The 13,654-nt window shown below is 37.0% G+C and overlaps 2 protein-coding genes across 4 annotated transcripts in view; both read left to right on the forward strand.

Moving 5' to 3' along the window:
* LOC112055303 (transient-receptor-potential-like protein) overlaps positions 1–13,654 on the forward strand; it is a 33,363-nt gene that overhangs the window by 11,539 nt on the left and 8,170 nt on the right. For 2 of the 3 annotated variants that reach the window (XM_024095354.2, XM_024095355.2), the window contains exons 7-15: positions 194–385; positions 1,324–1,558; positions 1,949–2,101; positions 2,839–3,094; positions 3,912–4,045; positions 5,048–5,171; positions 8,464–8,659; positions 9,752–9,913; positions 12,992–13,211. In XM_024095354.2, the coding sequence (XP_023951122.2) occupies positions 194–385; positions 1,324–1,558; positions 1,949–2,101; positions 2,839–3,094; positions 3,912–4,045; positions 5,048–5,171; positions 8,464–8,659; positions 9,752–9,913; positions 12,992–13,211 (1,672 nt within the window). The remainder of the gene's footprint in view (positions 1–193; positions 386–1,323; positions 1,559–1,948; positions 2,102–2,838; positions 3,095–3,911; positions 4,046–5,047; positions 5,172–8,463; positions 8,660–9,751; positions 9,914–12,991; positions 13,212–13,654) is intronic. The other variant, XM_052888607.1, reaches the window with a different exon arrangement.
* LOC128199373 (tektin-1) lies at positions 5,593–8,260 on the forward strand. The gene has a single exon (XM_052888609.1). The coding sequence runs from the start codon at positions 6,677–6,679 to the stop codon at positions 7,961–7,963; it is 1,287 nt and encodes a 428-aa protein (XP_052744569.1). The 5' UTR covers positions 5,593–6,676; the 3' UTR covers positions 7,964–8,260.

Genomic DNA, 13,654 nt, shown 5'->3' on the forward strand with positions numbered 1-13,654 from the left:
CGGCTAGTTGCCTTGACAAATGTCAGAAGAGTTGGATCATTTTTGCCCAAAGGCATTGGCAAGGCAAGGATACCCTGACTGTTCAATGCAGAAATGCATTTACTATACTAGCCATTATTCCACGTGGGTATTATTTTTACAGTTATTAAGATAAGTTAGCTCAAGTTTCTTATGAAATACATTTTTTTACCAGGAAAGTAAAGCAGAGTACCTCGAACTCAGACGTCGTGCTCAGAAGTTTGCGGTGGACCTTCTAGACCAGTCTAGAAGTTCCCAGGAGCTGGCCATCATACTGAACCACGATCCTGAAGCACCGCCCTTCGAAGACGGGGACCACATGAAACTGGCACGATTGGAACTCGCGATCGACTTCAAACAGAAAAAGGCAAACCGATTCTATTTATACTTAAAGAATGCAATGCGTAAAATGTTTAACAGAAAATAAATTCTAACAACTTGATTTGATTGCTGATTTTATATAGCTAAAAGCTAGAAAAAGATGAAAATAGTTATTTTTGTGTATGTGTTATGTGTGTGTTATAGTTTATTTATTAATTATAAATAAGAAAATTCTTTTATCATGTAAGTCTTTCTTAAAACAGTTACAATAAAGTAATCAAATTAAACCATTCGTGTTACATGGATAGTCGGAATTATTTGAATTACTTTGCATTAAAACGTAAAAAGTTTTTTTAGTTAAAGTAAAAATGGTTCGGCTCCTATACTTGGACTTCTAAACACCTTGGAGTTATGGTACATACTCCCGACCACCCTGTATATTAGGTAGATGTGGCTAGACTTCTCTATTACTCGCGGACGCCCGCGACTTCGTTCGTGTGAAACCCTACTTTTACCCCTACCCCTACCCTACCCCTACTCTACCCCTACCCTACCCCTACCCTACCACGCAACGGCGACGGAAGCTTAAAAAATGGGGTAACTTCTCTTGTTTTCTCAACATTTCCCTTCACTGCTCTGCTCCTATTGATTGCAGCGTGATGAAAAGTATACTATAACCTGCCACGGAGTATGAACAATAATTGAACCAAGTTTCGTTAAAATCCGACGAGTAGTTTTTGTTTCTATAAAGAACATACAGACAGACAGACAGACAAAAATTTTACTGATTGCATTTTTGGCATCAGTATCGACCACTTATCACCCCCTGATAGTTATTTTGGAAATATATTTCATGTACAGAATTGACCTCTCTACAGATTTATTATAAGTATAGATAGGTGAGTATTTAAATATCGAACATATACTTAGAATATTTTTTTATAATGTACTACTTACTTATAAAAAATACTATTTTATTTTTAGTTCGTCGCCCACCCCAACATTCAGCAACTCTTGGCAGCGATTTGGTACGAAGGAGTTCCCGGTTTCCGTAGAAAGAGTCCGTTAGAGAAGGTCATGATACTGCTTCAAGTCGCCCTGATGTTCCCGTGGTACTGCATGATCTACATGATCGCCCCGAACTGTGCTACAGGGAAGTTGATGAGGAAGCCTTTCATGAAGTTTTTGATACACGCCTCGAGTTATATGTTCTTTTTGTGTAAGTACACTTTTTCTTTTTTTATTAACTGACAAGGTTAGCCCTCCACTGCGATCTTTTCTGATGTTAAGTGAAGTTACGGTTACTAACTAAGAGAGTTAGTCTAAGATGGAAGAGGGCTCACTTTGAAGAGGTACAAGTTTATTGAACACTAGGAATACGGGGATAATATATAGTCTACACTTCACTTATAAAGATTTTTTTAATCGGACCAGTTCTTGAGATTAGCGCGTACAACCAAACAAACAAACTCTTCAGCTTTATAATATTAGTATAGATATAACTCTGACGGTTTCTACACGGCAACGTACCGGAACCCTTATCGCTATTTTGTTAGAATAACTAATTATATATACTATGTTAGATAAATTGTTTTATTACTTCTTTTAGTTCTTCTTATAATGGTGTCACTAAGAGCAGAAGTTGAGATCGTACAGATGTTTGGAACTGAAAATATGATAAAGCAATTACAAATGGAACTAAAGAAGCAACGAGGCAATGGTCCCACCTATTTAGAGATGATGGTCATGGTTTATGTTCTAGGTAAGTATATACGTTCTATTTCTTTATGAGTTTATCAGCAGGGTAATTCACTATCTTTGACGTATACTTGTTGACTTTAAAGAAATTGAGATTCTATGTAACATCTCATCCGGTGCCTGGTGTCGAATATCATACAGTAGGTAGATGACATTTTTCGATGTTTATTTTTAACGACTTCAAAGAAATGGAGAAGGTTCTCTATTCGACGCGTATGTTTTTTTAATAGGTTGATGGAAGACCAAAATGGCCTTACAACTTGAGACAATTTAACGTATTGTTCTATTTCGTACCGTCGCAACGAAAGAGCGAGCTATTACATATGTCAGGAAAGGTCAACATTTTTAGGGGAAATACAATTATTGTATGAAAGCCTATCAAATTAGTGAGGTTGACGATTATTTAAGAGTTCCTTTGAAAACGTGTCAACATTCACCTTCTCTGCTTGAGCTATTCTCACCGCCTTATCCTCTTATCGACATAATTAAAATTATGTGTTCTCTAAAATGCGAATTATGCTTATTGAATAAAAGAAACTTTTTTAATTGTATCTTTGAATGAAGCGACTCATTTAATAATAATCGAACTTCACTAAGTCCGTTTATTGTTATATTATGTTATCTCTTTCGTTGCGATTTGTTGTAACATGGACGAGCGGCGTAGATATCTGCGACGCATAACAGTCCTAATTCCAATACATTTTTCCATTTAAAGACTATAGTCTTTGTGTTCGAATACAGGTTTCATTTGGCAAGAGACCCAAGAAATATACGTAGTAGGCATGCGTTCCTACCTCCGAAACATGTGGAACTTCATTGACTTTACTCGCAACTTTCTCTACGTCCTGGTGGCTCTGCTGAGGTTTGCGGCGTACATCCAACAGTCAGCGGAGATAGCAAGGAATCCACAGACTAGGTTCATCCCTAGAGAGAATTGGGATGCCTTCGATCCTCAGTTGATAGCAGAGGGACTGTTTGCAGCGGCTAATATATTTAGGTAAGTTACCCTAAAACTTAAAAATTCCATCCTCAAAATTTTGTATATAAAAAAAAAAATCAGTTGTCTGTAAAGTTGCTTTACTGACAATAGTTAAACGCGACAACGTCATAAGAAAATACTGATGGAATGGTTGCATTTTGCAAAAGAAAATGTTACATTTTTTAAAATACTGTTTAATAATCTTCATAGATCAGAATATACTTTTTTTCTTGTAAAAAAAGATGGCAACCCTAGAGCTAGAGAACGACGCATGACTTCATCGTTTTCCGAGTGTGCAGCCGGCTCCATCGAATTATAAAACGTTATCACGTCAAAATATTGGTGTTTGTGGTGGCACCTGGTTAGCGTTCCCAACTGAGAAAGATAGTGTGATTCTTGAAAAAAATATATACAAACTGAGGAACATTATTCTGCAATGTTTCCATATATGCAACGTTATGCATGATGTAACATATATCTAAGCAGTGACTTTGTTGTGGTTATTAACATTGCTCATAGAAGCGACTAATTGATTTTGGATTCCTATATACGGTTTGGCTTGATAAATTTAACACGAGATCAAAATTTTCCTTATTTTTTATGCCATCTTGGTGTGTCTGTGGTATATTATGGCACTTTCTTGACTTATTTGAAAGATACATATTTGGAAGAGGACAAGCAACCAAGTCAAATGTTATGATTGATCAGGTTGCATTATTAAAACTTTGGTTTGGTTTTACTTAAATACTGATCAAAGTTTAATTGTTATTTTAATCATTGGTATTTATTATTGTTAGCTTATTATTAATCTAATTTATTGTCTTATTTACACCAGTGCCCTGAAATTGGTGCATCTGTTCTCAATCAACCCACACTTGGGTCCGCTGCAGATCTCTCTTGGGCGGATGGTTATTGACATCGTGAAGTTCTTCTTTATCTACAGTCTTGTGCTTTTCGCTTTTGCCTGTGGTGAGTAAGAACACACTATTCTATATATTTATATTGTGGTAACAACTAACGGATCAAGATGGATCACCTGATGCTAAGTGGAAATCCACCTATAAACAGAGCAACACTTCGTAATATGTCCTAGAAAATGCTGTTTTGTTTATTGTTGCATGTTGCAAAAGTTGCATGACTATAATTACTCAGGAAACTATTGTGACGTAACGGGTAGCAGCGACAGTGATTGTACCATTATTTTATGGTAAAGGAAACCCATCAAGCAGGTCCTAGGACTTATGACCTTGAGTGTAGGTTTAAGGGATCCCTTAAGAATGCATTAACACTCACCTTCCTTGCCAGACATGTTCTCCGTGCCCACACTAAATGATTTATGATCAATAATTACAACACAAAACATTATTGCACAGAATTACTAACGCGTCTGGCAGCATGATGGTGTCTACGTTGCCTAACAAACAACTATGCTCAAGTCATCAAATACCCTTTTATTTATACCAACACTAATAGTTCCCCTCTACAAAAACATAAATACTAATTGTTAATACCACTCGAACTGGTAACACTATGCTCAGTACAGCAGTCTTGGCAGCAGAAATAAGCATGATGGTATAACTTCCCAAGACAAAATCTGTCACAAAGAGGTCTACCAATACTAAAAGATTTCATTGATTTTTAATACGATTAAGTAATTAATTTAGTTGTTCTAGATTGATCACTTAGTTTTATATGTCGATGATCTAATGATCTCATATTTAACTGTCACACTACCATGTCTTGTATTTGGCTTTAGACATTACTGTGAATAATTACAATGCAATTAGTAAATTATAATAATGTTATATTTTTTAAATAAACGATAAATAGTAATATTTGATTGATTGGTTTCTACAGCATAACAATTTCAGATGACAATATCTTCTTGTTTCATACTTTTTAGAGCGTGATTATTCAGTCTAGTTTCTACTATAGAACTAATTTTATTATATATCGTTTTACAAACGTCAGGCCTGAACCAATTGCTTTGGTACTTTGCCGATTTGGAAAAAAGCAAATGCTATGTGTTGCCGGGCGGGCTACCCGACTGGGACAACGCGGGTGACTCTTGTATGAAGTGGCGTAGCTTTGGGAAGTAAGTTAGAGTGACAGTAAAGGGATCGCTAGACTTTATTGCTAGTCATTGCTAGTTAATCGATTGATTTGTCAGAATCATAGCCTCAATAGCTCAACGGTAAGAGTGGTCGGACTCATCACCTATTGTCGTACCCACTCCTAGTCTTTCCCGACTAGTTGGAGGGGAATGGGAATATTGGTCATATTTAAAAAAAAGATATGGCAAATATTATTTAAAAAAAAAACAACAGAATCAGAATCAGAATCGTTTGTTTGCAAGAAACATTAAATTTAGTTATACAAAGATATTCTTCTGTATTAAGTAACAATGTTTCTCCATTAATAGGTGTACAAATGTTTAATTAATAAAATTAAAATTAAGTTTTAACATTAAGTTAAAAAGGAATATAATTACAACATTTTTTTTAAGTATCAGCAAAGTACTCTTTTATGGAGTAGTAACATTTTTGTATTAGAAACTTTTTAAGTTTTTCTTGTGTCTTAGACAGAAATAGTTATAATATATACTTTCTTATAGAAATAGTTATAATATTAAAATTAAACAGTGATACTTGTCCTGATGTCAAAGAGTGGACTATAGATAATACACGAGTGGACCAAGCTAACAAGGCGGAATTTTATTTGTCTGACGTGTCGTGTCGTGACGCATCAGAACAGAATCGGTATCATACATTTTGTATGCAATGCATCAGCCATCACGACATGTCACAACACATAAGTGTAAACGTTGCCATACAAAATGTATGATACCGATTCTGTTCTGATGCGTCATGTCGTCACGACCCGACACGTCAGACAAATTTGATTCCGCCTTTACACACAGCTTGAAAATTGCAAAAGACCGGAAGAATTTTCTACACATGACCGCCAAACTTCAATTGGAAGAAGGCACCTAATAAATGAATGAACTTGTCCTGATAAGCAGTATTTAATTATGAGCTGGCTGACGGTAGCAACTTCGCCCGCTTTTAGTTCAGTATTTCAAATACCGCGGTAATTAAGGATTTTTGTGGGATAAAAATTAGCCTTTTATATTGCTCATGTCTTCTTTTACCTTTCAGAGAAAGTCCCATTAAAGTTCAGCCATTTCAGAAATTAGCCCGGACAAATAGACAGACATACAGACAGACAAACAACAAATACAAAGACAAACAACAAACATTTTTTCGTGTAAATAATATAAGCACACAGTTATTTAAATTCCCAGACATAAACTCAAATTTATTTTTATCTATTGATTACTATAAATACTACCAAATTGGATAGACAATCGCGATAGCAACCATAAAAAACGTAATTGCTTGATCGAACTTTTTTGGTAGGTCGTTTCCATGACAGTAATCAATACTTTCCTTCACAAATATCGTAATAAAGATACTGTGTCTCTGTTTGTGACACAATTCACTCTTGTCATTTAAAAAAGCTTTTTTGTGCTGTCAGGTTGTCATTAAACATTAGTGAGAGTAATTTAAATTCTAAAGTATATTTTAATTTGCAACTAAAATGGGTGAAGAACAGTTCGGTGTAAGAAATGTGATAGGAGCGCCTGTGGTTGGCACAAGGTTGGCTGAGCAAACTCTGGTATGCATGCCACCGAGAACTGCCAAGTTCACCCTCGCAGAATGGAAGATGAGCAATGATCAACGCTGCAGAAACTCCGAGGACCAACAACAACTTGCCGACCGGGTTTTAGGAGAATGCGAAAGAATCAGAGAAGAAACTGCAGAAAGATCGTCTATTATGAAAGCCACGTCTGATCGACGGATGGAAGAACGAATTGGTGATATAGAATTCAATAAAAAAGAGTTGCAGTTGCAGAGAAAAGAGATATGTCTCGAATTAGAAGCTCTCAGCGTTTACAAGACCCGACTGCAGGACTGTCTTTCTTCGTTACAAACCAATGCGTTGACAATATCACGAAAATGTTTAATGCTTCGAGACGGTCGAGTCGGCATCGACTTGGTTGTGGACGAGGTTGAACATGCTCTCCAGCGAGAAATAACAACGATCCTCGGTGGGCAAAGTTTGTTGAAAAGAGCCTTGGAACAGTTAAACGAGCAGATGCGTCGTTTGCGTTCCGCTCGCTATCTTGTCGATCGCGATTTACAATACAAACAAGCCGCAATCGATATAGACAAAGGCTCTCTATCCATGAAACCAACCGATTTGTGCCTCTCCGTTTACGAAGGCTACACAAGCCTTGATCCAGCGAATATATCGGCTGATGAGTACAACGCCTACTCAGGTAAAAACATCCAAATGGCCGCAAGAGAAGTGACTAGTGCTCGTCCTATAAGAGTTTTTATAGATACACTACTGAAACAAGTTATTGACGATTTATTAACTGCGTATCATAAATGCAACCATGAGTTTGACGAACGTATTAAAGAGACAAAGATAGCGAAAGCGAAACTTGAGGATATGCATAAGGAGACGACACAGAAGATTGTAGATATGCAGAATAATATACTGGAGCTGCAGAAAGCTTTGTCTGCTAAGGAAGGATATATTGGATTGGCGCACACAAGATTGGGGCGACGTGCTCAGAGAATTGGAGCTGAGTTAGTGAAGGACCCTCCTGGACAGTCGTTGTATTATGAATGCGAAATGTTACGTCATAGTACTGAGCAACTACAACAAATGCTTCATGAGGCGAACGCATCCTTACGTTATCTTCTCCAGACCCAAATTCAACTGGAAGAGGATATCAATGTAAAGATGAATACTCTTAAGATAGATGAAGTCGATTGTATGACGATGCGTATTGCTATGGATTACCATGCTTATTAATTTTTGGTAGTAGTGTTAATTTCTATTGTATTTTTGTTACGGTTTATTATGGCACTTTTTGAAATACTGATACAATTTAGAAATTTTATGATTTGTAATGATTAAAACTAAAATACAAAGTTGTGTTTATTGTTTTCTTATACTCATCGTTTAGAGTCTGAAAAAACCAAAAAAAAGGAAATAAAAATTGATTTAATAGACAGATCAGTATTGCTAATTGTAGATTGCTAGCTCGTAGGTAAGTGTAATTGCGAGTGTATTATTGAATGTATCTATTAATCTTGTGTAGGTACTAAAATTTTACATGACAAGTATTTTTTGAAACAGTTTTAATGCAGTAGCCGGTGTTTCTAAAGTTACGTGGCTTTGCCTAATCTGTAATTTTTGGCTTTTTAACGATTATTATTTTGCGAATGATTGTTTTCAGAAACGATTTTTGGCGTGTTCGATGATTCTAAATTAATTTTTTTAGCGTTAGTTTTACCAGTGACTCTTTTCAGCGTGTTCGAAGCTTCGCAATCACTTTTCTGGGCATCGTTCGGCATGGTCGGTCTGGAGAACTTTGAGTTGGCCGGCATAAAGAGCTACACGCGCTTCTGGGGCCTGCTCATGTTCGGGTCATACTCTGTGATCAACGTGATCGTCCTGCTGAACCTACTCATCGCTATGATGTCCAACTCCTATGCCATGATCGTTGTGAGTATGGAAAATTCATTTTTATATTGAGGAAATAAACAAGCAACAAGAAAAATTTTTCATCGTCATTAATTTGTTTACTCTTTTTATTTTTTAGCTATGTTTAATACATGTTAAATATTATTCGTAAAAAATCAAGCCTTTCCATAGAAGGGCGTTTGAATGCCCAAGCAATTGGTGGCCAGGGTTCCTGAGTGAGGAACTTTCTCACAATACGCCTTCTGTATGCGATCCTTGATGAGTTAAGCGAAAGCTTCCTAAGTCGAAGCTTTTCGCTATTATCTGAAGCGATTATCAGAAGAAAAAATGTTAAGTCAACATATCAAATAGCGGTAATCATTGGTGGTATGGTGGTAATATCAAAAATCAATGTACGTTGCACGGTACATTGACTAGCAAGTAGCACTATGTCAGGACTATAGGCTATAATATACCTAACATACCTACTACTTTCAAGAACTGACCTAAGGTCGTACTCGTACCTATAGTAAGGCATCTCAAAATCTATAAGGCCATTGAAGAGCAAGCAGTTACTAGATTATCCTGACTACTGTCAGACTAATCTAAACCTAATCAAGAAGTCAGATAATAACTGTGTGCTAGTATTCACCGTTAGCAAAATGACAAAGAACACAATTCGCCTGAAGGACTACCCCAGGACTTGTGACCTTGGGAGTAGGTTTAAAGTATCTTTTGAGAATGCCATAATACTCACCTTCCCTGCCCGACATGTTCTCCAACCCCGCACTAAGCAATTTATGGTCAATAAACAACACAAAACAAATTATTGCACAAAACCACTAACGCAACTGGCAGCGTGACGGTGTCCACGCGGCCTAACAAACAACTGAGCGCAAGTCATCAAATACCCTCTTATTAATACCAACACTGACACATCCCCTCCACAATAACATAAATAATAAATGTTAATACGAGTACCGCCCGTAATCGAAGAACTTGTAACACAAGTCCAACATTATCACCCGATTCACCAACCTGCTTTGGTATTTCTGAGTCTGAGGTCTATAAATCCCTTCTCTATACTATAAAGTAAGACGATGGTGATGATGATATTCTTTGTTTATACTTTAGGAACATTCAGATGTCGAATGGAAGTTTGCCCGCACCCGTCTCTGGATGAGCTATTTCGACGAGACCGCCACCCTGCCACCACCGTTCAACATATTCCCCACATCCAAACTCGTCATGAAGCTGCTGGGTCTACGGAAGAAGGAGCAGTTGCAAACGTCACAGGTTGGTTTATAAAAGACTAGCCGACGCCCCAATGTTTCACCCACGTAGTTCCCGTTCCCCTGAGAATACGGTGCTCAAATAAAGCCTTTGTTACTCTTAAAAAATGTGGCTTTCTAGTGGTAAATTTTCATAATCGGTCTAGTAGATCCAGAGATTACTCCTATAACACCACAAATTTTACCTCTTTATAATATTAGTATAGACACCTACGAGTTGGTCCGCTTGGAATTCAGTTTTGCACAAATTCGGCAGGAACCATTTATTTTTCCGAGAGAATAAGTTAATAAGAATAAGAGCATAGCTTCGTTCCAGAGCTTCACTCTGACAAACATACAGACACAGATAAAAATTAAAAAAAAAACTCGTTTGTGTTTTTAGTATCGTGTTACCTGTACGAGTATATAAGCACTTTACAAACACATAAATGCAGCTATTTTGGAATTACAGACAGGTTTCTCAAGGTAGGCATAGGTAGGGGGTAGTGCATTTTTGTATCTAGGAATTTCGTTTTGAAAACGTTTTAATATAATTCAGTTTTTTACATATCCCGCAGAATTTTTCGGGTTAAAAGTTAAATTATGCCCTACCAAGGTCCAATTTATTTCTACACCGAAATCCATCAAATTCATCTGTCTGTTTGGCGGCTTAGCCGTGAAAAGGAAATAGCCAGACGGACTCTCGCATTTATAATATTTTTTTTTTTTCTTTACAAGTTAGCCCTTGACTACAATCTCACCTGATGGTAAGTGATGATGCAGTCTAAGATGGAAGCGGGCTAACTTGTTAGGAGGAGGATGAAAATCCACACCCCTTTCGGTTTCTACACGGCCTCGTACCGGAACGCTAAATCGCTTGGCGGTACGTCTTTGCCGGTAGGGTGGTAACTAGCCACGGCCGAAGCCTCCCACCAGCCAGACCTGGACAAATTAAGAAAATCTCAATCTGCCCAGCCGGGGATCGAACCCAGGACCTCCGTCTTGTAAATCCACCGCGCATACCACTGCGCCACGGAGGCCGTCAACGGAGGGTATATAAGCATGGATAAACCAAATAGGTAAGTTATGAGGTGACTTCGTAACGCAATATAAAACGAGCAGCGCCGCGGGGCGTGTTGGCATTGATAATAAAGCTAAAATAATGAAATAAGTGGTATTGTGATTCGGCAGTCGCGATCGTGATGCAAAACTGACGAATAGTAATTATCATCAATAGCTATAGGGCTAGTATTCGGCTAAACAATTCTATAGATAAATAGCAAGAGAAGAATTAATTATTATTAATAATAAAATAAGTGGTATTGTGATTCGGCAGTTGCAATCGTGAGGCAAAAATACTGACGAATAGTAATTTTATCATCAATAAGGCTAGTGTTTGGCTAAACAATTCTGTAGCCCAATAGCAAGAGAAGAATTAATTAATAATAATTCTTTATTAATATAATATTTTATTATTTTGTCAATATATTTTAGTTCCACGTTATAATAAAAACCCATTTAAGACACTTTAGTGTCAGGTTGTGAAAGTAAATGTGAGGGTTCCTAGTTCACCCTCTGAATGTGAAGAAACATACTATTATAACAACGTGTATATATGTATCTAGGTATATTTTTTATTATCACCACCAATAAACGCCATATTATACTTGTATTTTACTTATTTCTTTCAGGTAATTTTATGTTGCCTTATTTGCCTGCGATCCCGATTGCTTGAAACACAATTGCACTAATAGTTACAACTGAATGAGCCTCAGTCTCAGCATGTATGTTGGTGTAATATTATTTACGTCTGATATAATATCATAATAATACGAAAGGTTACCTACCGCCCTTTAACACAGGTGTTAGGTGTGTTTTGGTTTTTTTTTTTATTCTTTACAAGTTAGCCCTTGACTACAATCTCACATCACACAAATCCACACCCCTTTCGGTTTCTACACGGCATCGTAACGGAACGCTAAATCGCTTGGCGGTACGTCTTTGCCGGTAGGGTGGTAACTAGCCACGGCCGAAGCCTCCCACCAGCCAGACCTGGACAAATTAAGAAAATCTCAATCTGCCCAGCCGGGGATCGAACCCACGACCTCCGTTTTGTAAATCCATCGCGCATACCACTGCGCCACGGAGGCCGTTTGGTGAAACACGTTTTTGCTATACGAGTATCTCATATGTAATACCGCATGTTTATATTAATCTGGGAATATTTTGAATTTTCATTCAAACAACCGCGCATTATATTTTGCTTTTTTCACGATTTTTGCTCCCTTATTATTTAGTTTTATTAAAATAAAAATATACGAGCATTTAATATTCTTACACTTAGTTACGAATACAGTGAGAAGACTTACGGACTTACTTACTAAAACGGACCAAACCATTTGAGTTAGTGTTTAGTGACTAGTGATAGTAGTGTTAAGTTCCTTAAGACGTAATAGTTAGTGACCGACTAAGATTAAGTTATTGGACATTATCTTAGTATAATAATAATAAAATATTATAAGTTCACGTTAAAGTTAAATCACTAATTAGTCACATAAGTAATTTTATGAAGTACCGAATTGGTACTTTACAACAGAAAAAAAAAGTTCAAGGATTTCATCCCAAGTAACAATTGCAAGAAAATTGGGTGGGCTTAACCTATGTGGTTGATGTCACTTAGACTTGTCCTAACTATATAGCTTAGCAAGGGGTTTCTCGAAATGCTCTTCCGAGGTCCGTTTTCTAATCTTTATAACACAGATATCACAATATACTTTAGTATCATAAGCCAGACTAAACGGAGCTTTTCTAAATGCATATTTAAGACCACATTTTACAATTATCTGAGATTGTGGTTGCAATCAGTAAACAGCGATGAATTTTAAATTTAGAATTAATTGCTGTATTCAAAATTTAAAGAAGAATCATAAAATCAGCAGGAGCTAAAGGAGAAGGATGACGTGTCCTAAACAGTAAATAGCAATGAATTTTAAATTTAGAATTAATTGCTGTATTCAAAATTTAAAGAAGAATTATAAAATCAGCAGGAATTAATGGAGAAAGATGACGTGTCAAAAATTAAAAAAAATATATATAAAATCAGCAGGAACTAAAGGAGAAGGATGACGTGCGATACACATCTGTCATGAGGGCGCTGGTCTGGCGCTACGTCTCTGCCATGCACAGGAAGTTGGATGACGATCCAGTCACAGAAGATGATATCAACGAGCTGAAGGGAGATGTGTCTGCGCTGAGATACGAGCTGCTTGAAGTCTTCGAGAAGAATGGGATGGATGTGTCATTCACTGATCGGAAGGAGAAGAGTGAGTTGTAGTTTACTTAATAGAAGTTGCCAGAAATGTTTCGGATAAACGTGAAGAGAAAAGAGTATTTCATTGCTTTCATAAATATAAATGTTCGAGAGAAAACGGATGGATGTATCCGTCACGGAGAGGTAGAAGTTGCTAGTTGAATTAGGTACAAGGTGTTTGAAATGTTTTAAAGCCAGGGTATGGATGTGTTTATAATAGCACATAGAAGAGTAAGTTATAGCTTTCATAGAGCTGCTCGATGTGTTCGAGAGATTATAAGGAGAAGAATGAGTGACTTGAGGTCTGAGAAGAGTGAGTGAGTGGTAGCTTTCTTTTTTTTACGAGTGCTTAGATGCGTTCGAGACGATGGATGTATCCTGATAGGGTGGGGAAGATTGATTTGTAGCTTTCGCTGATCTGATTCAGATATTGTGTTTTACAGGAATAGGATAGAT

The sequence above is a fragment of the Bicyclus anynana genome, chromosome 23, assembly GCF_947172395.1.
Source record: "Bicyclus anynana chromosome 23, ilBicAnyn1.1, whole genome shotgun sequence".
Lineage (NCBI taxonomy): Eukaryota > Metazoa > Arthropoda > Insecta > Lepidoptera > Nymphalidae > Bicyclus > Bicyclus anynana.